Raw genomic sequence first — 16305 nt, 5'->3', positions numbered from 1 at the left:
CTGACTGGGGCAGAGCTCCAGGTGCAGTCAGGCTCTTGGCAAAGCTCAGACTAGTGCTGTAGTGTGAGCCAAGGTGGGGAAACCGAGGCAAAGTTGCTGGTGCTGCTTTTCCTAGTGCATCACTTGCTGTATTTCTAACACTTCTTAGCTGCTTCAGTCGGGTTGGGGTAAGGGTTTTGCCAGGTGACTTGGCTGTCTGGAGGCTGGTTTTGATTGCAGGTCTGCTCTGTGGTCAATGAACCTGTTGAGCCTCTTGTTTGATGCTGTCCAGACCTCCTTGCATGAGGAGCAGAAATGTTTCCAGAGGCAGAGTTAATGGCAAGGGCTGCCCTCTTCCACGCAGAGATGTTCTGGGTGGATTGTGTGGAAATGTTGTCTTTGTCCTGAAAGAAGAGTTTGTTTTCTAAAGCTACAAGCCCGGGGCACTTTTTGGTGCTGCCATATTCAATTGGGCCTTTAGAAAGGTCACATTGTCAGTATATCCACCAAGGATTTAATTTTCTAGGCATGAAAAAATCAAGAAGAAGGATGCAAAGCACATCTTTGCTTCTGAAGACATGAACGGGGAGGTTCGCTTTAGTAGTCATTTACCACAGCCTCACAGCCTCTGTGGGTAAGTGTGTCCTCGTGGCCACATGGGATAATTTTTGGCTTGTCTTTTACACTGAGGGCTCCTCCTCCTCCTTTCTCCTCAGGAGTGTGCCAGTCTCCTGGTGAGCTGTTATTTGTTGTTAAGGAATAGCCTGTAACCATATGATTCTCTTCTGATACCTGGCTCTCCAATGGCGCTTCACCCTGTGGCAGTTTGTGGGATCAGGACAATTCACCTTGCAGTGTGAACTTTGTGACTACTTTCCATCTAGTATCACAAGGCCACTGAGTAACATCTAGCTGATAACTTGATGGCATTGAGTCTCATAAACCAAGTACTTGAGTCCACATCTGCATGGAAGCAGAAGCTTCTAGTACTTGTGTTGGGAAAACTGGCTGCAAGCCCAGCAGATACCACAAAGATGCTCAGAGCCTGTCAGTTGCCTCCCTGCAGTCCTGCGTTGAGCTCTGGGGCCCCAAAATCAAGAGGGATGTGGAGTTGTTTGAGCGAGTCCAGAGGAGACCACAGAGATGCTGCCTGGACTGGAGCAGCTCTGCTCTGGAGCCAGGCTGAGAGAGCTGGGCTGGGTCACCCTGGAGAAGAGAAGGCTCCTGAAGGGGAGACCTTAGAGCAGCTCCAGTGCCTAAAAACCTGGAGAGAGGCTTTCGACAAGGGCCACAGGACAAGGGGGAATGGCTTTAACCTGCCAGAGGGGAGACTGAGATGAGCTCTTAGGCAGAAGCTCTTCCCTGTGAGGGTGCTGAGGCGCTGGCCCAGGGTGCCCAGAGAAGCTGTGGCTGCCCCATCCCTGGCAGTGTTCAAGGCCAGGTTGGACACAGGGGCTTGGAGCACCCTGCTCTGTTGTAAGGTGTCCCTGCTCATGACAGGGGGTTGGAACTGGATGGGCTTTGAGGCCCTTTCCAGCATAAACCATTCCATGACATAGGGAGAGGCTCATGAAGCTGGACTGCTTCAGTCCAGAAAAGAGAAGGCAAAGGAGAATCTGATTTTTGTCTTCTACTATGTATTGGGGCATTACAGGGGAAATGGTTTTGATCTCTTCTCAGAGGGGCAAAGGCAACAGCACAAGTTACAAGAATGGAAACAAAATTTGGGCACAGAAGAGGTTTCCCGCTGCCAACGATGCATCTGTGGGACAGGGCCCAAGCAGTGAGGAATCTTCATCTGCAGGGACTGCCCAGACTTGCTTGGGCACAGTCCTGAGCAGCCTGCTGTAGCTGTGGCATTGGCCCTGGTCTGGGCTAGGGTTCAGACCAAAGACCTCCAGGAGGACCTTCGACCTGAATTGGTCTATACCAAGTCAGAAGTTAGGCTCTGCTCACTTGTCATTTATTTAGCATCTGTGTCTTTAGATGTGCCCAGCATTGCAGTGCAACTCACTGGCACTGGCAGATTTCTAGAAGTACTTGTGATGAAAATGGTAAAAGGGAGCTTTGTGCCAGTGCTGTGGGCTAGTCCATAATGCACTATGGGCTGTCTGTAAAGATGTTCTTGACAATTAACTTCTTGTGTGGATAAAGATGGAGGAAAACCTTCCAGGCAGCATGGGGATGGCTGTTCTGCAAACAAGGCTTTGAAAACTGCTCGGTTTTATTTGTGTCACAGATAGTTTTTTGGACAAAAAAGAGACGAAAACTTACTCTCCCCCTTAGCCATTTGACACAACTGGTGTGTCAAGATACTTTTAGTTCAGTGAATGGGAGTCAGAAGTATCAGGAAAGGTACACTGTGCTCCTGCGGAGGTCACTGGGACTGTTACTACAGTGGGATAATGGGGATGCTCATGCTGCATGTGCTCTCTCCTCCCCTTCCAGGCTTCCCCTGCCCTCTAGATGAGCTGCTTCAGTGAGCTCACTGTACTCGACACATGTTCACATATGTTGTGCACATATGTTGTGCATATATGGTCTCTAGCCTAAGAGTTGTAACCTTATTGCTGTTGTGAGACCCTAGTTTCCTAAGTGGGCTGAATGTTGTAGACTCTTTCTTACATCGCTTCTGGTTTAGTTTAATTGTAGGACCAATGGAAAATTGGTTACAATTGATGCTGAATTGGGATCCACAACAGAGGGGTGGAAGTTTAGATCCTGAGTCCGGTCGTCCAAAGTGTTTCCTAATAATGGATTACATACTGAATTTGAAGGTGAGTGAGGGTTGCTACTGAATTTAAAGGCCTACTGAAAGCACCTCAGAGGACAGAAGGCGTGTTCAGTGGCGCAAGAGTATAATCCTAGCATCATCCAGCTGCAGGATCATGAGCAATGTTTTTCTCGGTATCAGGAAGTGAGTGTATATGCAGCCTGTCTAGTACCTGTCTCAAGGCAAAATACCACTAGAAACATTAATCTCCAGCTCTACACTTGGAGTGGAAGAATGACCCAGTGTTACCTCAGAAAGGACTTGCCAAGTTGAATTAATGGTTAAATATTTGCTCATAAAAGTTTTCCTGAACTCCACTGCTGATGCTGTGACCTCGAAGTAGCAGAAGAGAGATTACATTCTCCCAACTCTTCCCCTTCAAGAAGTGGAGCTTTGCTGTAGTCAGTCTAGTTTCTCTGACATTAAAAGTTAAGCTGGGCTTTGAGGTTTATTGTGTGGGGCTTTACTCCTCATCTTGATTCATGTAGTCATTAAAAGTCTACTGATGCTTTTAGTCTAACACATTAATTGCTACATACTCCCTCCCAGGCCTTTGTGTCCTTCATCTTTGATAGGCAGTGACTTGTAATCAAGTTGTACTCTTTTTACAGATAGTGCACATCCTAAACATGACCTCTGCCAAGATCGTTTCGTTTCTCTTGCATCCCGAGGAAAGCTTCCATTCCCTTCAGATTCGGATTGAGTTTGAAACTGGAATAAGTACTGGAAATCAAGAACTCCTGTTAGAGACAGGGATTTGCCTGGACCCTCGGAAACCTGCTTCCCAGTGTGTGATCGATGGCGTAGTAAGAATTGTTCTGTTTGTTTAATGTCACATTCTCAGGGAATTTAAAATCTTGGGGGAGATAAATTGCCCTCATCTTCTCCTACTGGAGACTATTTGCTCTTTAAGTGTAGTAATGTAAGGTCTAGAATTGTTTCCTTTATTGGGTAATGTAAGATTACCAATGACAGATTCCTATGGTATATATTCCTGTATCTAGTCTAAATATTCTCTATATATTCTATATCTGGGATAAATAACTGCTATTTATAGTCTAAATATTACAGCATAATTATTCCAATAGTTACATCTGCACGTTTAAATAGAGTAACTTGTTAGCAAAGGCTCACTGGGTCCTCTCAAGATCAATTTTTTAAGGCACCTGATCTTCTGAGTATCTACTCAGAAGAATTAGTTCATGATGTAACTAGGACCCTCTGCGTTAGTAGGAGCTATGTTTGGGATTTTTTCATGTTCTCTTTTCTTCTCCTGCCAGAGAGGCTGGGATAGCTACATGGTCTATTTGTTTGACAAAAGCAAAACTGTCTATGATGGACCCTTTGCTTCTCGGAGTCTGTCTGACTGTGTAAATTACATTGGTAAGTATGCTGGAGAACAGCTGGGAACTGAAAGTGTTGCTTCTCGTGCAAATAGGAAAGTAGATTTGCTGTAGAAATCTGTGTGTTATCTTGAAGGGCACAATTTAATAGAAAGAGAACCATTTATATATAGTGACCCATTTCAGCTGATTAAATGGAGCAATTAAATCTGCTTTGCTAGCATGGGCTACGGCTTTAGATAAAAGTTTCTAGATAAAACCACCCCTGAGTCCTGCTGTGTGCCATGTTTCATGCAGTATGTCTGCTAGTGCCAGCAGACCAACATGCTCAAAGGGATCAGTGCTCCTGCAGCTGTGAGTTCAAACATGAGTAGTTGCCTGGCTGACAGGAGGCTGTCAAATAACTGGAAAGGCTGTAATGTATAAAGCTTATACACACTTGAGCAGGCCTTGCATGGCTTGATCCCTTAGTTTAGGCACTTGAAGCCTTGGGAATGTTGTAAGCACTGAAGTACTTCTCTGGAGTTGTCCTTTCATGTGTGCACATTTGTGGTTTTCTTGCATTCAGTACAGGACAGTAAAATCCAATTACCAATTTCTCAGCTGCGCAAGGTATGGGCAGAAGCAGTTCACTACGTGATTGGGCTGAAGGAAGATTATAGCAGGCTCTTCCAGGGCCAGAGAGCTGCCATGTAAGTTGTTACTCCTCATTCAGAAGATCCCTTATTATGCCAATACAGAGACTCTTTATGTGGAAATGGACATCTTGGGATGTTTTGGTTACCCAGAGTTTTACAGCCTTTTGCTCTTCTATACTTTTAAGTCATAAAACATATTTGGGGAAGCTTATTGCACTCCAGGAATTGTACTGCATAGTGCCTGACATGCGTAACTGGAAATAACTTTGAATTATAGTCACAGCCTCACAGAATGGCTGAGGTTGGCAGGGACCTCTGGAGGTCATCCCAATCCAACCTCCGCCTCGCTGAAGCAGGGTCACCTACAGCTGGTTACCCAGGACCAGGCTCTTAAATATCTCCAAGGATGGAAACTCCACAACCTCTCTGGGCAACCTGTGCCAGTGCTCAGTCACCCCCACAGTAAAAAAGAGTTTTCCTGATGTTAATAGGGAATTTACTGTGTCAGTTTTTTGCCCACTGCCTTTGGTCTTGTCACTGAGCACCACTGACAGGAGCCTGGCTCTGTTCTGTATGTACCCTCACCACTGTATTAGTACATTTTGATCCCCGCTCAGCCTTCTTTGCTCCAGGCTGAACAGTCCCAGCTCCTGCAGCCTTTTCTCATAGGAGATGTGTTCCAGTCCCTTTCTAACCTTCTCTGGCCTTCCTCCAGTATGCCTGTGTCTCTGGGGAGCCCAGAACTGGACCTAGGTATGGCCTCACCAGTGCTGAAATAGAAGGCAAGGATCAGCTCCTGGAGCCTGCTGGCAGCACTCCTCCTAATGCAGCCCTCAGTGGTTGTTTCGCAAGTGACAGAATGAGTGAAACTTGAGTTTTGTCCTGTGATTGAATCACAGAATGGGCAGTGTCGTTTATCTCAAGTGATAAAAATGGTGTCAGCAGTCACCAGGGGCAGCATGCACTACGGGACCCTCTAAATGATAAGAAATACTTTACACTGCAAGGGCTATTCAGCTGAGCTTGGCAAAAGTAGTGGGAAAAGAGGAAGGACCTTCTCTTTCGCTTGCTGAAGGTCTGCAGTGCCTGAGAGTCCCTGTTCCAAGGATCTTCCAAAATGTTTTGCTACCTGTGTCTTTTCTTTGGGTAATACAAGTCCAGATATGCTTTTCAAACTGATGTGCTGTTATTGTTTCCTTTGTTAGGCTCAGTCTTCTTCGGTACAATGCTAACCTAATCAAAATGAAAAACAATATGGTGTCAGCATCCCAGCAACTGAAAGCCAAACTGGAATTCTTTCATCAAAGCATTCGCCTTGACCTGGAGAGATATAGTGACCAGATGGCTTACGGCATATGTACGTGTTGTGTAATACTTGTTTGAGTGTCTTGTCTGATGCTGTAAAAGCTCAGACTGGCTATGAAGGACTGTGGGTAAGAACTGGCTTAAAAGACAATGCAGGAATTGCCATTGTGTTCCTTAGTATCTTTATGGGTTTTAGCTGGGGCAGATACAGGAGAAGAGTTTGGCAGAAGCAAAGGATAAACCACAGTGTTTATGGAGACCTTCAGAGACAGTGAAACCAGTGGTCAGCTGTTGCCTACTGAGAACACCAAGCTAAGAAAATGAGAGTAGTAATAGTAGTGGTGATGTAGATGTTTGCTATTTATTCATTCAGAGTCTGACTCATTTGGAGTTGTCACTGGGCATAAAATGGAGGGCAAAGTTGCTGCACTGGATGTACCGTGGAAGGGCCACTGACCACCCATGTCAGAACAAATGGGCATGGCAACTGTGGGAACCCTGTTTTGAACAATGCTAAAAGAGTTGTCTTGGGGTAGCATGAGTCAGGGTGAGAGATGAGGTGAAAAAGCACCAGCTACAGTTTTAATGTCAGAGACATCTGGATCTTACAAATACTTTTCAAAGGAGAATAGTAAGATTTACGCAGAGCTTGGATATATGGCTAAAAACTGAAACTTGAGTTAAAAATGATGTCTGGGGTGAAGGCTGATGATGGAAAATGGAAAGATACTGTGAACTGGTGTTTAACCAGAAGTGGCAGTTGTTTAGCCTAATAGTGGAATTTGAAGACTCATTTTAGTCTGGGGATTACAGTGAAATTTGAGCAACCTGCTCTAGTGGAAGGTGTCCCTGCCCATGGCAAACCAGTCTGGGATTCTGTGATTCTATAAATCCTATGTGAGTTAAGGTTGAGCCTTGAGTTATTAAGCTGCAGCTTTGCTGTCTCTGTGATTTCTGGGTCATGACTCCTACTTGGAGTGCCATGCTCTTTGTGTTCAAATTAATTGATGTATGTAAAGTTCAGTTTATATGTTATTTTTGTGTCTGTGTCTTTTTGTAAATTAACAAGTCTTTTCTCTTAAGCTTCAGAGAAGATGCTCAAAGCCTGGAAGGAGATGGAAGAGAAGGCCTCTCAGTGTGCACAGGTAGGGGATATTAAAGAAGCTTCATTATCTTTTTGCGAAGGAGGTCATGACAGGAACTTAGAGTGTCATATATGCCACTGCTCTGTCCCTTCAGTCTTTCATATCCTGCCTGCTGTGGGAATGTAAATACCGTTGCAGGTGCGTTAAAAAAGGTGCATTAAAAAATGCAGGTTGATTGAATCAAGTGATTTGAACAAAACCAACACAAATGTCACTAGACTCAGTTGTCTATACAGGAAAGTAAGCTATGGACACGTTGTTTATCGCCCAGGAGAAATGGTGGTGCCGTAGACGAGAGTCTTCCTGGTTGGATTGATCGCACACAACAGTTTCCATTGCTGAAGCTGAAAATCATACCAAACACTGTGCAGTTACTTCAAAATTGCAGTACTTCATTTAGGAGTACAGACAGAGTAAATTTCTAGTATTCTGCAAGTAAATACAAAAATAGCTTTTAGTGAGAGTCATCCTTAAGGCATTTAAAGCAAAGCCAGAAGCAGTTGTTACTCTGAGTAGTCCTAATACTTAACAGATGTTTCTACTTGTGGTTTATGGACAGTTGAGCTGAGTACAGCTTCCTGTTTCTCAGAGAGTTAGTTCTGTGAGAAGGGCTCATTGAAATCTATCTACTGCTTAGAATTCTGATCTCTGGCTTCAGGGAATAAGCGTTTTGATTTTACCTCCACTGGAGATGATGAGGAGACAGAGGCCTTTTTGACAGAATAATTCTGCCTCCAGTTCTGTCCAGACCTCTATAGGCAAGAAGTAAGCTTTAAGCTGTGAAAACTAGAGACAGGATGATTGTAGTTCATTGTCAAAAGCTGTTTCTTCTCTTCTTCTACTGGATGCATTGAATAAAGCTTGGGAGAGGGGAGCATTCAGAAGGAATCCAAGGAAAAGCCAGCACATTTGTAATGTATTTCTCAGAGTAAAGGTCTATAAAACATCTCCATAAGTACTTACTCTCTTCTTCGTGCTCTGTGATAGTAGGTAGCTTCAGGAGTGCCAAGAACATTGCATGTTCTGCTGACCAGGACTGGCACGTGGTTTGCTGGGCTGATGTCTTCCGTTTTTGCTCTCCCCTGCAAGGTGTTTTTGTTGGCTCTCATAGTAATACAGAGCACAGTGAATAATACACAAACAACCCAGACACCATTAGAAACACAATCAATAAATTACATTGCCTGTTTTTTCCCCCTCTGTGAAGGAGTTGACGGGGTAGGTCAGGTCCCATATCCAAGTCAAAAGGTTCTGACTTGATTCTACTTAGTCATTTGGAGATACGGGAATTGGGATTCCCACCTGAATTCACCTCTGTTCAGCTCTTTAAGTTTTGGGATCTTGTTCCCTGTAAGAAAGCAAGGAGGATGAAAGGGAGGCTGGTTCTAATAGCATAACTTAAAGCTGGTACTGGCTGTTTCCAGCAAACCCGGAACCTCAACAAATAATTACTTAGCAAACCAGCAGAATTATGTTCTGTCTTCAAGCTGTGCAGTCCCCATGTGTAGTTGCACCGCATCCAGTTATCAAGAGTGGAAAATGGTTTCCTCTGTAATACACAGTGGTGTGTCAGTCTATCTAGTGGGCAGCTTAACTTCTGTGAAGCCAAGAGACAGCTATGCTGTGTAGTCATAGTGCTCCAGATAAAGACATTCGTTTTCATAACAGGGTTTACTTCACATTCTGATTCTCCTTTCTTGTTTCTTCTTGGGTTATTCTTTACCTGCAAGACCTACAGGAAGGGATGTTCTGGAAAATGTTCGATTTTGAGGTCCCAGGTCAGAAAGGAAAAGCTAAAATACCTCAAAAAACTTTCTCAGGAAGGCAGATCAATGCCCACAATTCATGGCACCACTGTCCACGCTGTGAGAGTAGGAGAAAACACTCTTCACTGCTGAAACGTATGTAAAGCCAGGGAGCGTGTGTGCAGTGTGCATCTTGGAGAGAGACAGTTGATGAGAAAAATCTGTTTCTCCATATAGTTTGGTTGTCAGAGATTTGCCATCTAGGTGAAAGCATGGCACTGAGAACAGTAACCTCAATTGGAGCAGCAGTTATGTCAAAGAGCTCTGGGGAGCTTATATCTACTTTATTGCTCTCTTCCTTCAGTTTGATAATGTCCCTAAATTTTGCCATTAGGCGGAAGATATTGGGTATCTGGATGAGCAGATCATGGCTCTGCACACAGAGATTGTAGAACTTCAGAAGAGTCCATATGCGAGGCGCCAAGGAGAGGTCATGGAGAGCTTGTAAGTCCTTTGCTTTGTACTTTCACTGCCCATAGATAGATTTTGTGTATTTTGGTGTCAGAGGTTTTTTCTCTGGTGGTTCCATCACTGCTTTTAGGAATCCACTCTGCAAGTACAAAGTAGTTTGCAATCAGTTTTAAGATCATTTTACTGGTAAAAGGGAAGATCCCACCACTGGCGGCTGTACGCTGCTCCTTCCTCTGGAAGTTCTAACATCACTTGGCAGTATTGTAAGACAGGATAGGACGCTGCTCTATCCAGAAGATAGCTGTGTAAGGAAGCTTGACTTGCAGTCACAGGAGAAAACTCATCTAACTTACCTAACTCACTCTGCAGCCACACAATGACTAGGCCTGGGGAAAGGTGGAAAACACAGCTGGGGAAGACAGGACACTTCTCTGTCATTGATTATGAAGTTTCATCTTAGAAGAGGGTGGGCCTAAGATACATATCTTGGTCTCCACTGAAAAATGCAGAGGGTTTTTTTTGCATTTGAGTGAATTTAGTAGCATTGAGTGATAAAATTGAGGTTGTTGGGAAGCCCTGTTAAATACATTCAATGTGTTTTCCAAGCAAGAATAATGAACAACTCATGAATGCTTGAATATTTGGAAACTTGACTTTGTATATCTTTTTAAGTATTAAAATATGAAAGAGCTAAGTGGTATTTGGGCTGTTGCTGAAAGCAACAAGTGGCAATTATAAAAGAGGGGGATCAAATAGCCACTGAGATCGAACAGCCTCTAAATCTGTTGTTACTGAGAGCCCTTCTGAATGACATTCAGTAAGGTATAACTTCATTGCAAGGCTTTTTTCCCAAGTCACCTGCTTGTTGATACATATATGAATCCTTTTCTTCTTTTTGAAGGGAACAGAGAGCCATAGACCTGTACAAGCAATTAAAAACAAGACCTCCAGGTATGGAGAGATGGTTGAAAGATGGTTTTGCACTTACACCCCATGACTAATTTTACTGAACTCAAACCCAGAAAATGCTGTTTGGGAGAAGGCTAGAAGCCAAATGACTGTATTAAAGTTAAAGAGAATCAAGGGCATATACTACCTTATGATGATTTCTGCTTTGTGCAGAGCCTAGAGCTCTCGCAAATTCTGTAGTCTTGTTCCTCAGCCATGGGTTTTTCTTTTGGCTTTCAGTGTTGGAGCATCTGCCCTGAACATGTTTCTGCCTTTTGCATTCTCTACCTTTTTTCCTGCCTGCAATATTCCCCCCAGACATGGGAAGAACTGTTGTTTCTCTGTCATCACTCCAACCCAAGGGCGGTCTCTTTTCTCCCTCTCCTCTCCCTTATACTGGAGGGAGTCCCGTGTTTGGGGATTATTATGTTCTTAACATAGTAACTGGTAAGCAGAAAGATGTAGTTGCTTGTGTATTTGCCAGTCCTCACTGAAGCCAGTATCTGAACAGCAAGAGTGGCTGGAATTGTGTGCATCACTGTGGAGAGACATTAAGGAAAAGCTGTGCCTAATGGGAGACTGTGACAGATTTTATTGTTTCATTGTGTGTTGGTTTGTCTGGCTGCACTCATTAAATCAGATCTTTCCTAGACACTGGGCATTTGTGTCCAGAGTAACTCCTCATGGAAGAGCATTTTACTAACGTGGTGATTGATGGCCCTTCCAGATCATGCCTACAGCGACAGCACGGACATGGTGAAGATCATTGTGCAGACAGTACAGAGCCAAGACCGAGTTCTCAAGGAGCTCTTCGGCCATCTCAGGTACTTTATGCAGCAAAGAACTCAAACAAATGCAACTCAGAAAGTAGGAAAGGAGAGGGAAAACTGTGGAGATTGATCTGCAGGTGTACGTTTCCCATTGCAATATTAAATCTGCTGCTTTGTGTCTGTGTTGAATTGTAGCTAGCCTGTGTATCTAATAGGGAAGGGGAGGAGAATGCAATGCTTGTACTATTAGCATCCAAGAGCTCACTTTAAAATGAGATAGATTCTGACAGTGTTTAGGTTGGGATTACAGTCTTAAAGGGAAAAAATAACTTGTGTGACAGCTGAGAAGATACCACAGTGAGTTTTTCATTAATTCTTCGAGTAGCTCAGAAATAATGTCATTAGACAGATATCAGTAGTCAGCAAAGCATCATTTAGGTGTGGCTTATGCTTAGTAGGTCCCATAAAGAAAGTTGTTAGCTATGGTGTGGTCAGCCCATAGAGACCAATATAGGCCACAGAAGATGAGTAAAGTCCCATGGTTGAATTGCTGTGCTCTCCATTATCATCAGGATCAATTTTTGCATTTCAAATAAGGAGAGCTTGTATTGTAGGTAGTGTTTTCTGCCTCCTTTTTTGAATCTTGACTTGGAGAAGTCCAAGGCTCCCTCCAGTCTTGCAGGTTTTGTACTTGCAGCTGTCACAGATGTGTTCTCACTGAATTCTTCTTGAATCCCAAGGTGAGGCTTTTGGTTTTGCCAGAACATATTGCCACACAAGCTGAAAAGTAACTTTGTGTTTGCTTTCTATTACAGCAAGCTCTTGGGCTGTAAGCAGAAGATCATTGACTTGCTTCCAAAGATTGAAGTGGCTCTGAATAACATCAAGGAAGCTGACAACTCAGTGATGCAGATGCAGGGCAAAAGACAAAGGGAGATCTGGCATTTGCTGAAAATTGCTTGTGTAAGTAGTTTTTGGACTGTTTGTGCTGCAAACCAGGTGCTTTTGCGGTTAGCTTAAGCTGTTTTAAGACTACACTGATTTTCCTGCATTGATTTTAGTGACAGTGCAGCTGAAGCTGATCTCCACATGCTCACATTTAAGGTCAGCATAGGAAACCTCTATGTCTTTTCCCTGACAGGATTACTGGGGCTGTGCAAGGCTTGCAGTGTAGGACATGGCACCACCTCCTAATTCTTCAACATAGAAGACATGTCATGTATGACATTGCACAGTGTCACATCGGTGACATTTGTACCAGAACTCTGGAGGCTTGTACCAGCTGACTTGCCAGCCATAGACATGCCCTAGTTTGTGTGTATATGTTACAAACAGTGTGTAGAAAATAAGCCTGACTAACTAAGACCTCCCTGGTCCATCACAGCAGATGAATTTCTCTTTTTCCAGACTCAGAGCTCTTCTCGATCACTGGTGAGCTCCAGCCTGGAAGGGACAACCTCAACACCAGCAGCCCCATGGCTCCCACAGGGCTCCTCAGGGAATGTACTTCATCCTCTGTCCTCTTTGGCAACTCCTGAAGATGGGTAAGAGCTGTTGGGAAAGGAGGGCACTGCAGAGAGCTTGGTGTAGTCATTTTATATGCATACACAGAAATCCTGTCCTCTGCCACGGGAGCCTCCAGTGCTGAGGGGGCATGTCCTCACCACATCCCATGTGGGTTTGGGATGTGCTGGGCAGGGAAAGTTTTAGCATACCAGACTGTCTCTGAAGGCAACATTGTTCAGCTCCTGACTGGAGTTTTAGGACTTACCTCTGGCCATACCACAGCAAAAGGCAGCAGTGAGATTTTGAGCTGAAATACAGTATCATTTCATGCCCAGGTTCTGGTGCAAATCCCAGATAACTCATACCATATTTAGCTCTTCTTACAGCATCAGTGATTTTAAAAAGCCTGAATTCAAAGGGAGGACTTAAGTTGGGGTCAGTACTAAGCAGTCCATCTGGTTTAGTATCTAGGGCTTTATTTATCCTTCCAAAAAATGTGTCAGTAGCTCAACTGTGCTCTAAACTGATCAGGAATTAGGTTGAACTCTTTATTCAGAAACCTCTGCTCTCTGGTCCTGAGCAAGTTCCACATATTGCTGTCAGCTAAAGCACTGTGCTAGTCATTTCTTGCATGTCATGTCATTCTGTCTTGGGGTCGGATTTGGTAATTAAGGCCCCTTTCTCTCAGCTGGTTATAGCTAAGTAAGAGTTGTCAGGAGCCGAGAGGTTTTTCTCTTTGCTTTGTTAGTACTTTTACTTCCAGGCAACATAATAGAAGGAAAAGTGCCCTTCATGGTGCTCAGCCCTCGATCTGCAGCAGTGCTGGTTGAACATCAGCACCAAACGATTTTTGGGGGCAATACCTGGATTCTGCAGATACACACCTTCCAAGCAGGCTTTGGCTGGAAGTCAGTTGTTTTTTCTGAAACCCTGAGCAACCTTTCCCCTTCCTCTTTTCTGTCTGCTGCTGTGGGGTGATTTCCACCTCTGGGTAATGTGATGTGATCACCTTTAATAGGTGCTTTCCTGAGCCTTTGGATCTCCTCAGAGCTCCTCCTCAAGCCATGACTTCACTGTATGAGGCACTGTACAAAGAATAAAGAAACGTAAACCTTATGGAGAGTGGGCAGTGATTTCAGGCCCCTTGTACTCAGCTCAGTTCCATGGTTTTGTTAAGGCAGAGTCTGTGTGGTTTGTGCAGTTCCTATGTAGGGAAGGAGTGCAAATCCACACTTCCATGCCACCTCAAGGCATGTTTTTGTGCTCTACAAGGTAGCGCCTAGAGTTGCAGAGAACTCCTGCAGATCAGGTTTTGGGGTTGTTTGGTTTTTGTTCATTTGTTTGGGGATTTTTATCCACCATAGTGAAGAGCTTTCTGACATTGGTATTCCTTTGTGTTTTAAATCTGTCATCTTATGCCTTCCCTGCAGGGAAAATTTTGTCCATGTCATAGAAGAGAATCTGAATTACCTTGAGCTCTTTAGCAGTATTTTGCAGGAGGTGAGACAGGAGCAGAACAACAGTGTGATGGTAAGTCTGATGTATCTCTGAGGACCTCGTTTTTAAGTGCCACAGCAGGGTCCTCTGGGGCTGTGAAGAACTCTTTAAATAGGGTAATTTGTGATGATGTGAATTGCTGTGGCTGTCATCCCTTCTGGATTCCACTAACATTAAAAGGTAGCCCTCGGTGCTGGTATCAGTGGTCTGCATGGTGGAGTGGGCTGTTCTGTGGGCCGGTCGAGCTTGCTCTGCATACTGGTTGCATTCTCAACTGGAGAGTCCTGGTTTGTGTCCTGTACTGCAGTGGGCAGGGTTTTCCATTTCCAGAGCCCATTTCTGATCATTAACTGAAGCTCTCCTCATGGCAGAAGTGAGGCTTTAGAGAGTCTTAAGAAGGCTCTTTGCTCAAACTGGTATTTGAAGTAGCAAGAAGTAACAAAAGTAAATAGTGATCACCCAGAGGCTTTGATGCCATCAGTAAGTTTATGCACAGAGGAGCCTGGTTACCAGAGGAGGAATAAAGAGCACCACAGAATATTGGTCTTTTAGAAGGGGCTCTCAGCTGATTTTGGAGGCTGTATCATATAAGCCACATGTATGAATGTAGCGAGGAGAGGATGATTAGGCTTATAGATAGACCTGTTTATAATAGAGAAAAGTCCATACAGATTCTGTTAGCATGAGGTTATCCAACAAATTTACTGCCGTTGTGTAAAGAAGTCAAAGATCCACTGCTGTGCTGTAACTTAGACTTTCAAGAAGCTTCTTAAAGCTTGAAGGTTGAAGGTGTTTACCAGTTGTAACTGCTGAAATAACAAGGAGCAGAGGGTTGGGGAAATGGAGGTGGTTGATGAAATGGAGCTCTTATAATTCGTAAACATATTAATGTACTAATGTTTATGAATAATTGTAAACGGTGAACTGAGAGTTTACTGGAGTTACTGAGTTATTTGGGATTGTGAAATGAAATTGTGTTAGTGGGAGCTGCAGGTGACGCTGTGATAACAAGGGATTGAGCAATATGAGTGAGAAAATGAAATTAGCTACCAGTTAAGGCAAAGTAATCATGTTAGTGTGGAAGACAGCCTTAAATATGCATACTCTGGTCTTACCCATTGGTTGATCAGTGTTTATTTGTCTTTGTTCCATCCTGACACGGGGTTGGTATCAGCTATTCTCTCCTGTCTTGTCTCCTTGCTGTGGCTGGAGATGAGAGAGAAGCTGTTTGACTGGCTTCCGTTAATCATCCGTGTCTCTGTCGTCTCCCTTATGCCAATGTGCAGCATCTGTCCCTGGCGTGTTTTAGCCCAGAAAGATTATTCATTGCTGTGGAATCACACTCTGGGGATCAGCGCATGTTTTGTCATGTTTGGGGTTTATCAATTCTTTTTTGCATCAGGGGACAGAAGTTAGGCAGCAGGAAAGCAGCAGACAGTGGGGTTTGTCCTCGTCATTAGGGGGGAAAAGTAGGTTAAAATAGTAATTATAAGAACTTTTTATCTATTCTTGCCTACATTTGAGTTTAATTTCCTTATATTTCTGTTCTTGCCCTACCAGTGTGTCCCGTGGTGCACCGGGAAACCCCAGTGGTAGGTTTTGTGCAGGCACAAAGTATGATTTCCCAAGGGAGTGCAGTCTGTGACGTGCCTGAGCACTGCAATAAGTATGTGCGTGAGGGGAGCGGGCTTTGTGCTGGGAGCAAGCTGGGTTGTGAAATGGTGAGACTTTTCAGCTGCTAGATCAACACTGATCCCTTGGGACGAGAGAGGTGCTGGATAGCGAGTGTCCTTTGGTCACCACCTTGGAAATACCCATTCAGTACCAGTTCTTCCTGCGTTTCAGTTGTTTCCTTGCTTCTTTCAGAGTTTTGATTGGAGCTGGCTCAAATAGCCCAAGGAGCCGACATGCTGCTGTCTGCAAAGTGCCTGCGTGCTGAGAGGTGGCTTGGCATTGACGTGACTGGCCCATCAACCACCTTGTGTTTTGTAACCCTTCCTGGAGTCGTTTCCAAAGGCATGGTGCTCAGGAGCAGATCCACCACCAGCAATAACACCCAGGGTTTTCCATGCTGCTGCCTTGTTGGGTTCTCGACTCAACCACTACCTGTTGGAGACACACCTGCAGTGCTGGCTGCCTTCATCCGCGATGGGCAGGAGCGGGGACACCGGTGCTGGGGACTTGT

The 16305-nt window shown here is 44.4% G+C and overlaps 1 protein-coding gene across 6 annotated transcripts in view; it reads left to right on the top strand.

Annotated features, from left to right (window-relative positions):
• The window catches only part of CHUK (component of inhibitor of nuclear factor kappa B kinase complex), a 24561-nt gene extending 8437 nt beyond the window's left edge, over positions 1-16124 (top strand). For 4 of the 6 annotated variants that reach the window (XM_080632121.1, XM_080632125.1, XM_080632124.1 and 1 more), the window contains 14 exons: positions 506-613; positions 2621-2756; positions 3364-3558; positions 4033-4135; positions 4664-4787; positions 5939-6090; positions 7122-7183; positions 9323-9432; positions 10301-10350; positions 11075-11171; positions 11933-12080; positions 12525-12661; positions 14054-14153; positions 15987-16124. In XM_080632121.1, the coding sequence (XP_080488247.1) occupies positions 506-613; positions 2621-2756; positions 3364-3558; positions 4033-4135; positions 4664-4787; positions 5939-6090; positions 7122-7183; positions 9323-9432; positions 10301-10350; positions 11075-11171; positions 11933-12080; positions 12525-12661; positions 14054-14153; positions 15987-16013 (1549 nt within the window). In that variant the 3' untranslated portion in view covers positions 16014-16124. The remainder of the gene's footprint in view (positions 1-505; positions 614-2620; positions 2757-3363; positions 3559-4032; positions 4136-4663; positions 4788-5938; positions 6091-7121; positions 7184-9322; positions 9433-10300; positions 10351-11074; positions 11172-11932; positions 12081-12524; positions 12662-14053; positions 14154-15986) is intronic. The other 2 variants (XM_080632123.1, XM_080632122.1) reach the window with 2 other exon arrangements.
• The last annotated feature ends 181 nt before the right edge of the window (positions 16125-16305 follow it).

The sequence above is a fragment of the Psittacula echo genome (genome assembly GCF_963264785.1).
Source record: "Psittacula echo genome assembly, chromosome: 20".
Taxonomy (NCBI): Eukaryota; Metazoa; Chordata; class Aves; order Psittaciformes; family Psittacidae; genus Psittacula; species Psittacula echo.
The sequence above is the reverse complement of the archived record's forward strand: the minus strand, read 5'-3'. Positions and strand labels throughout refer to the sequence as shown.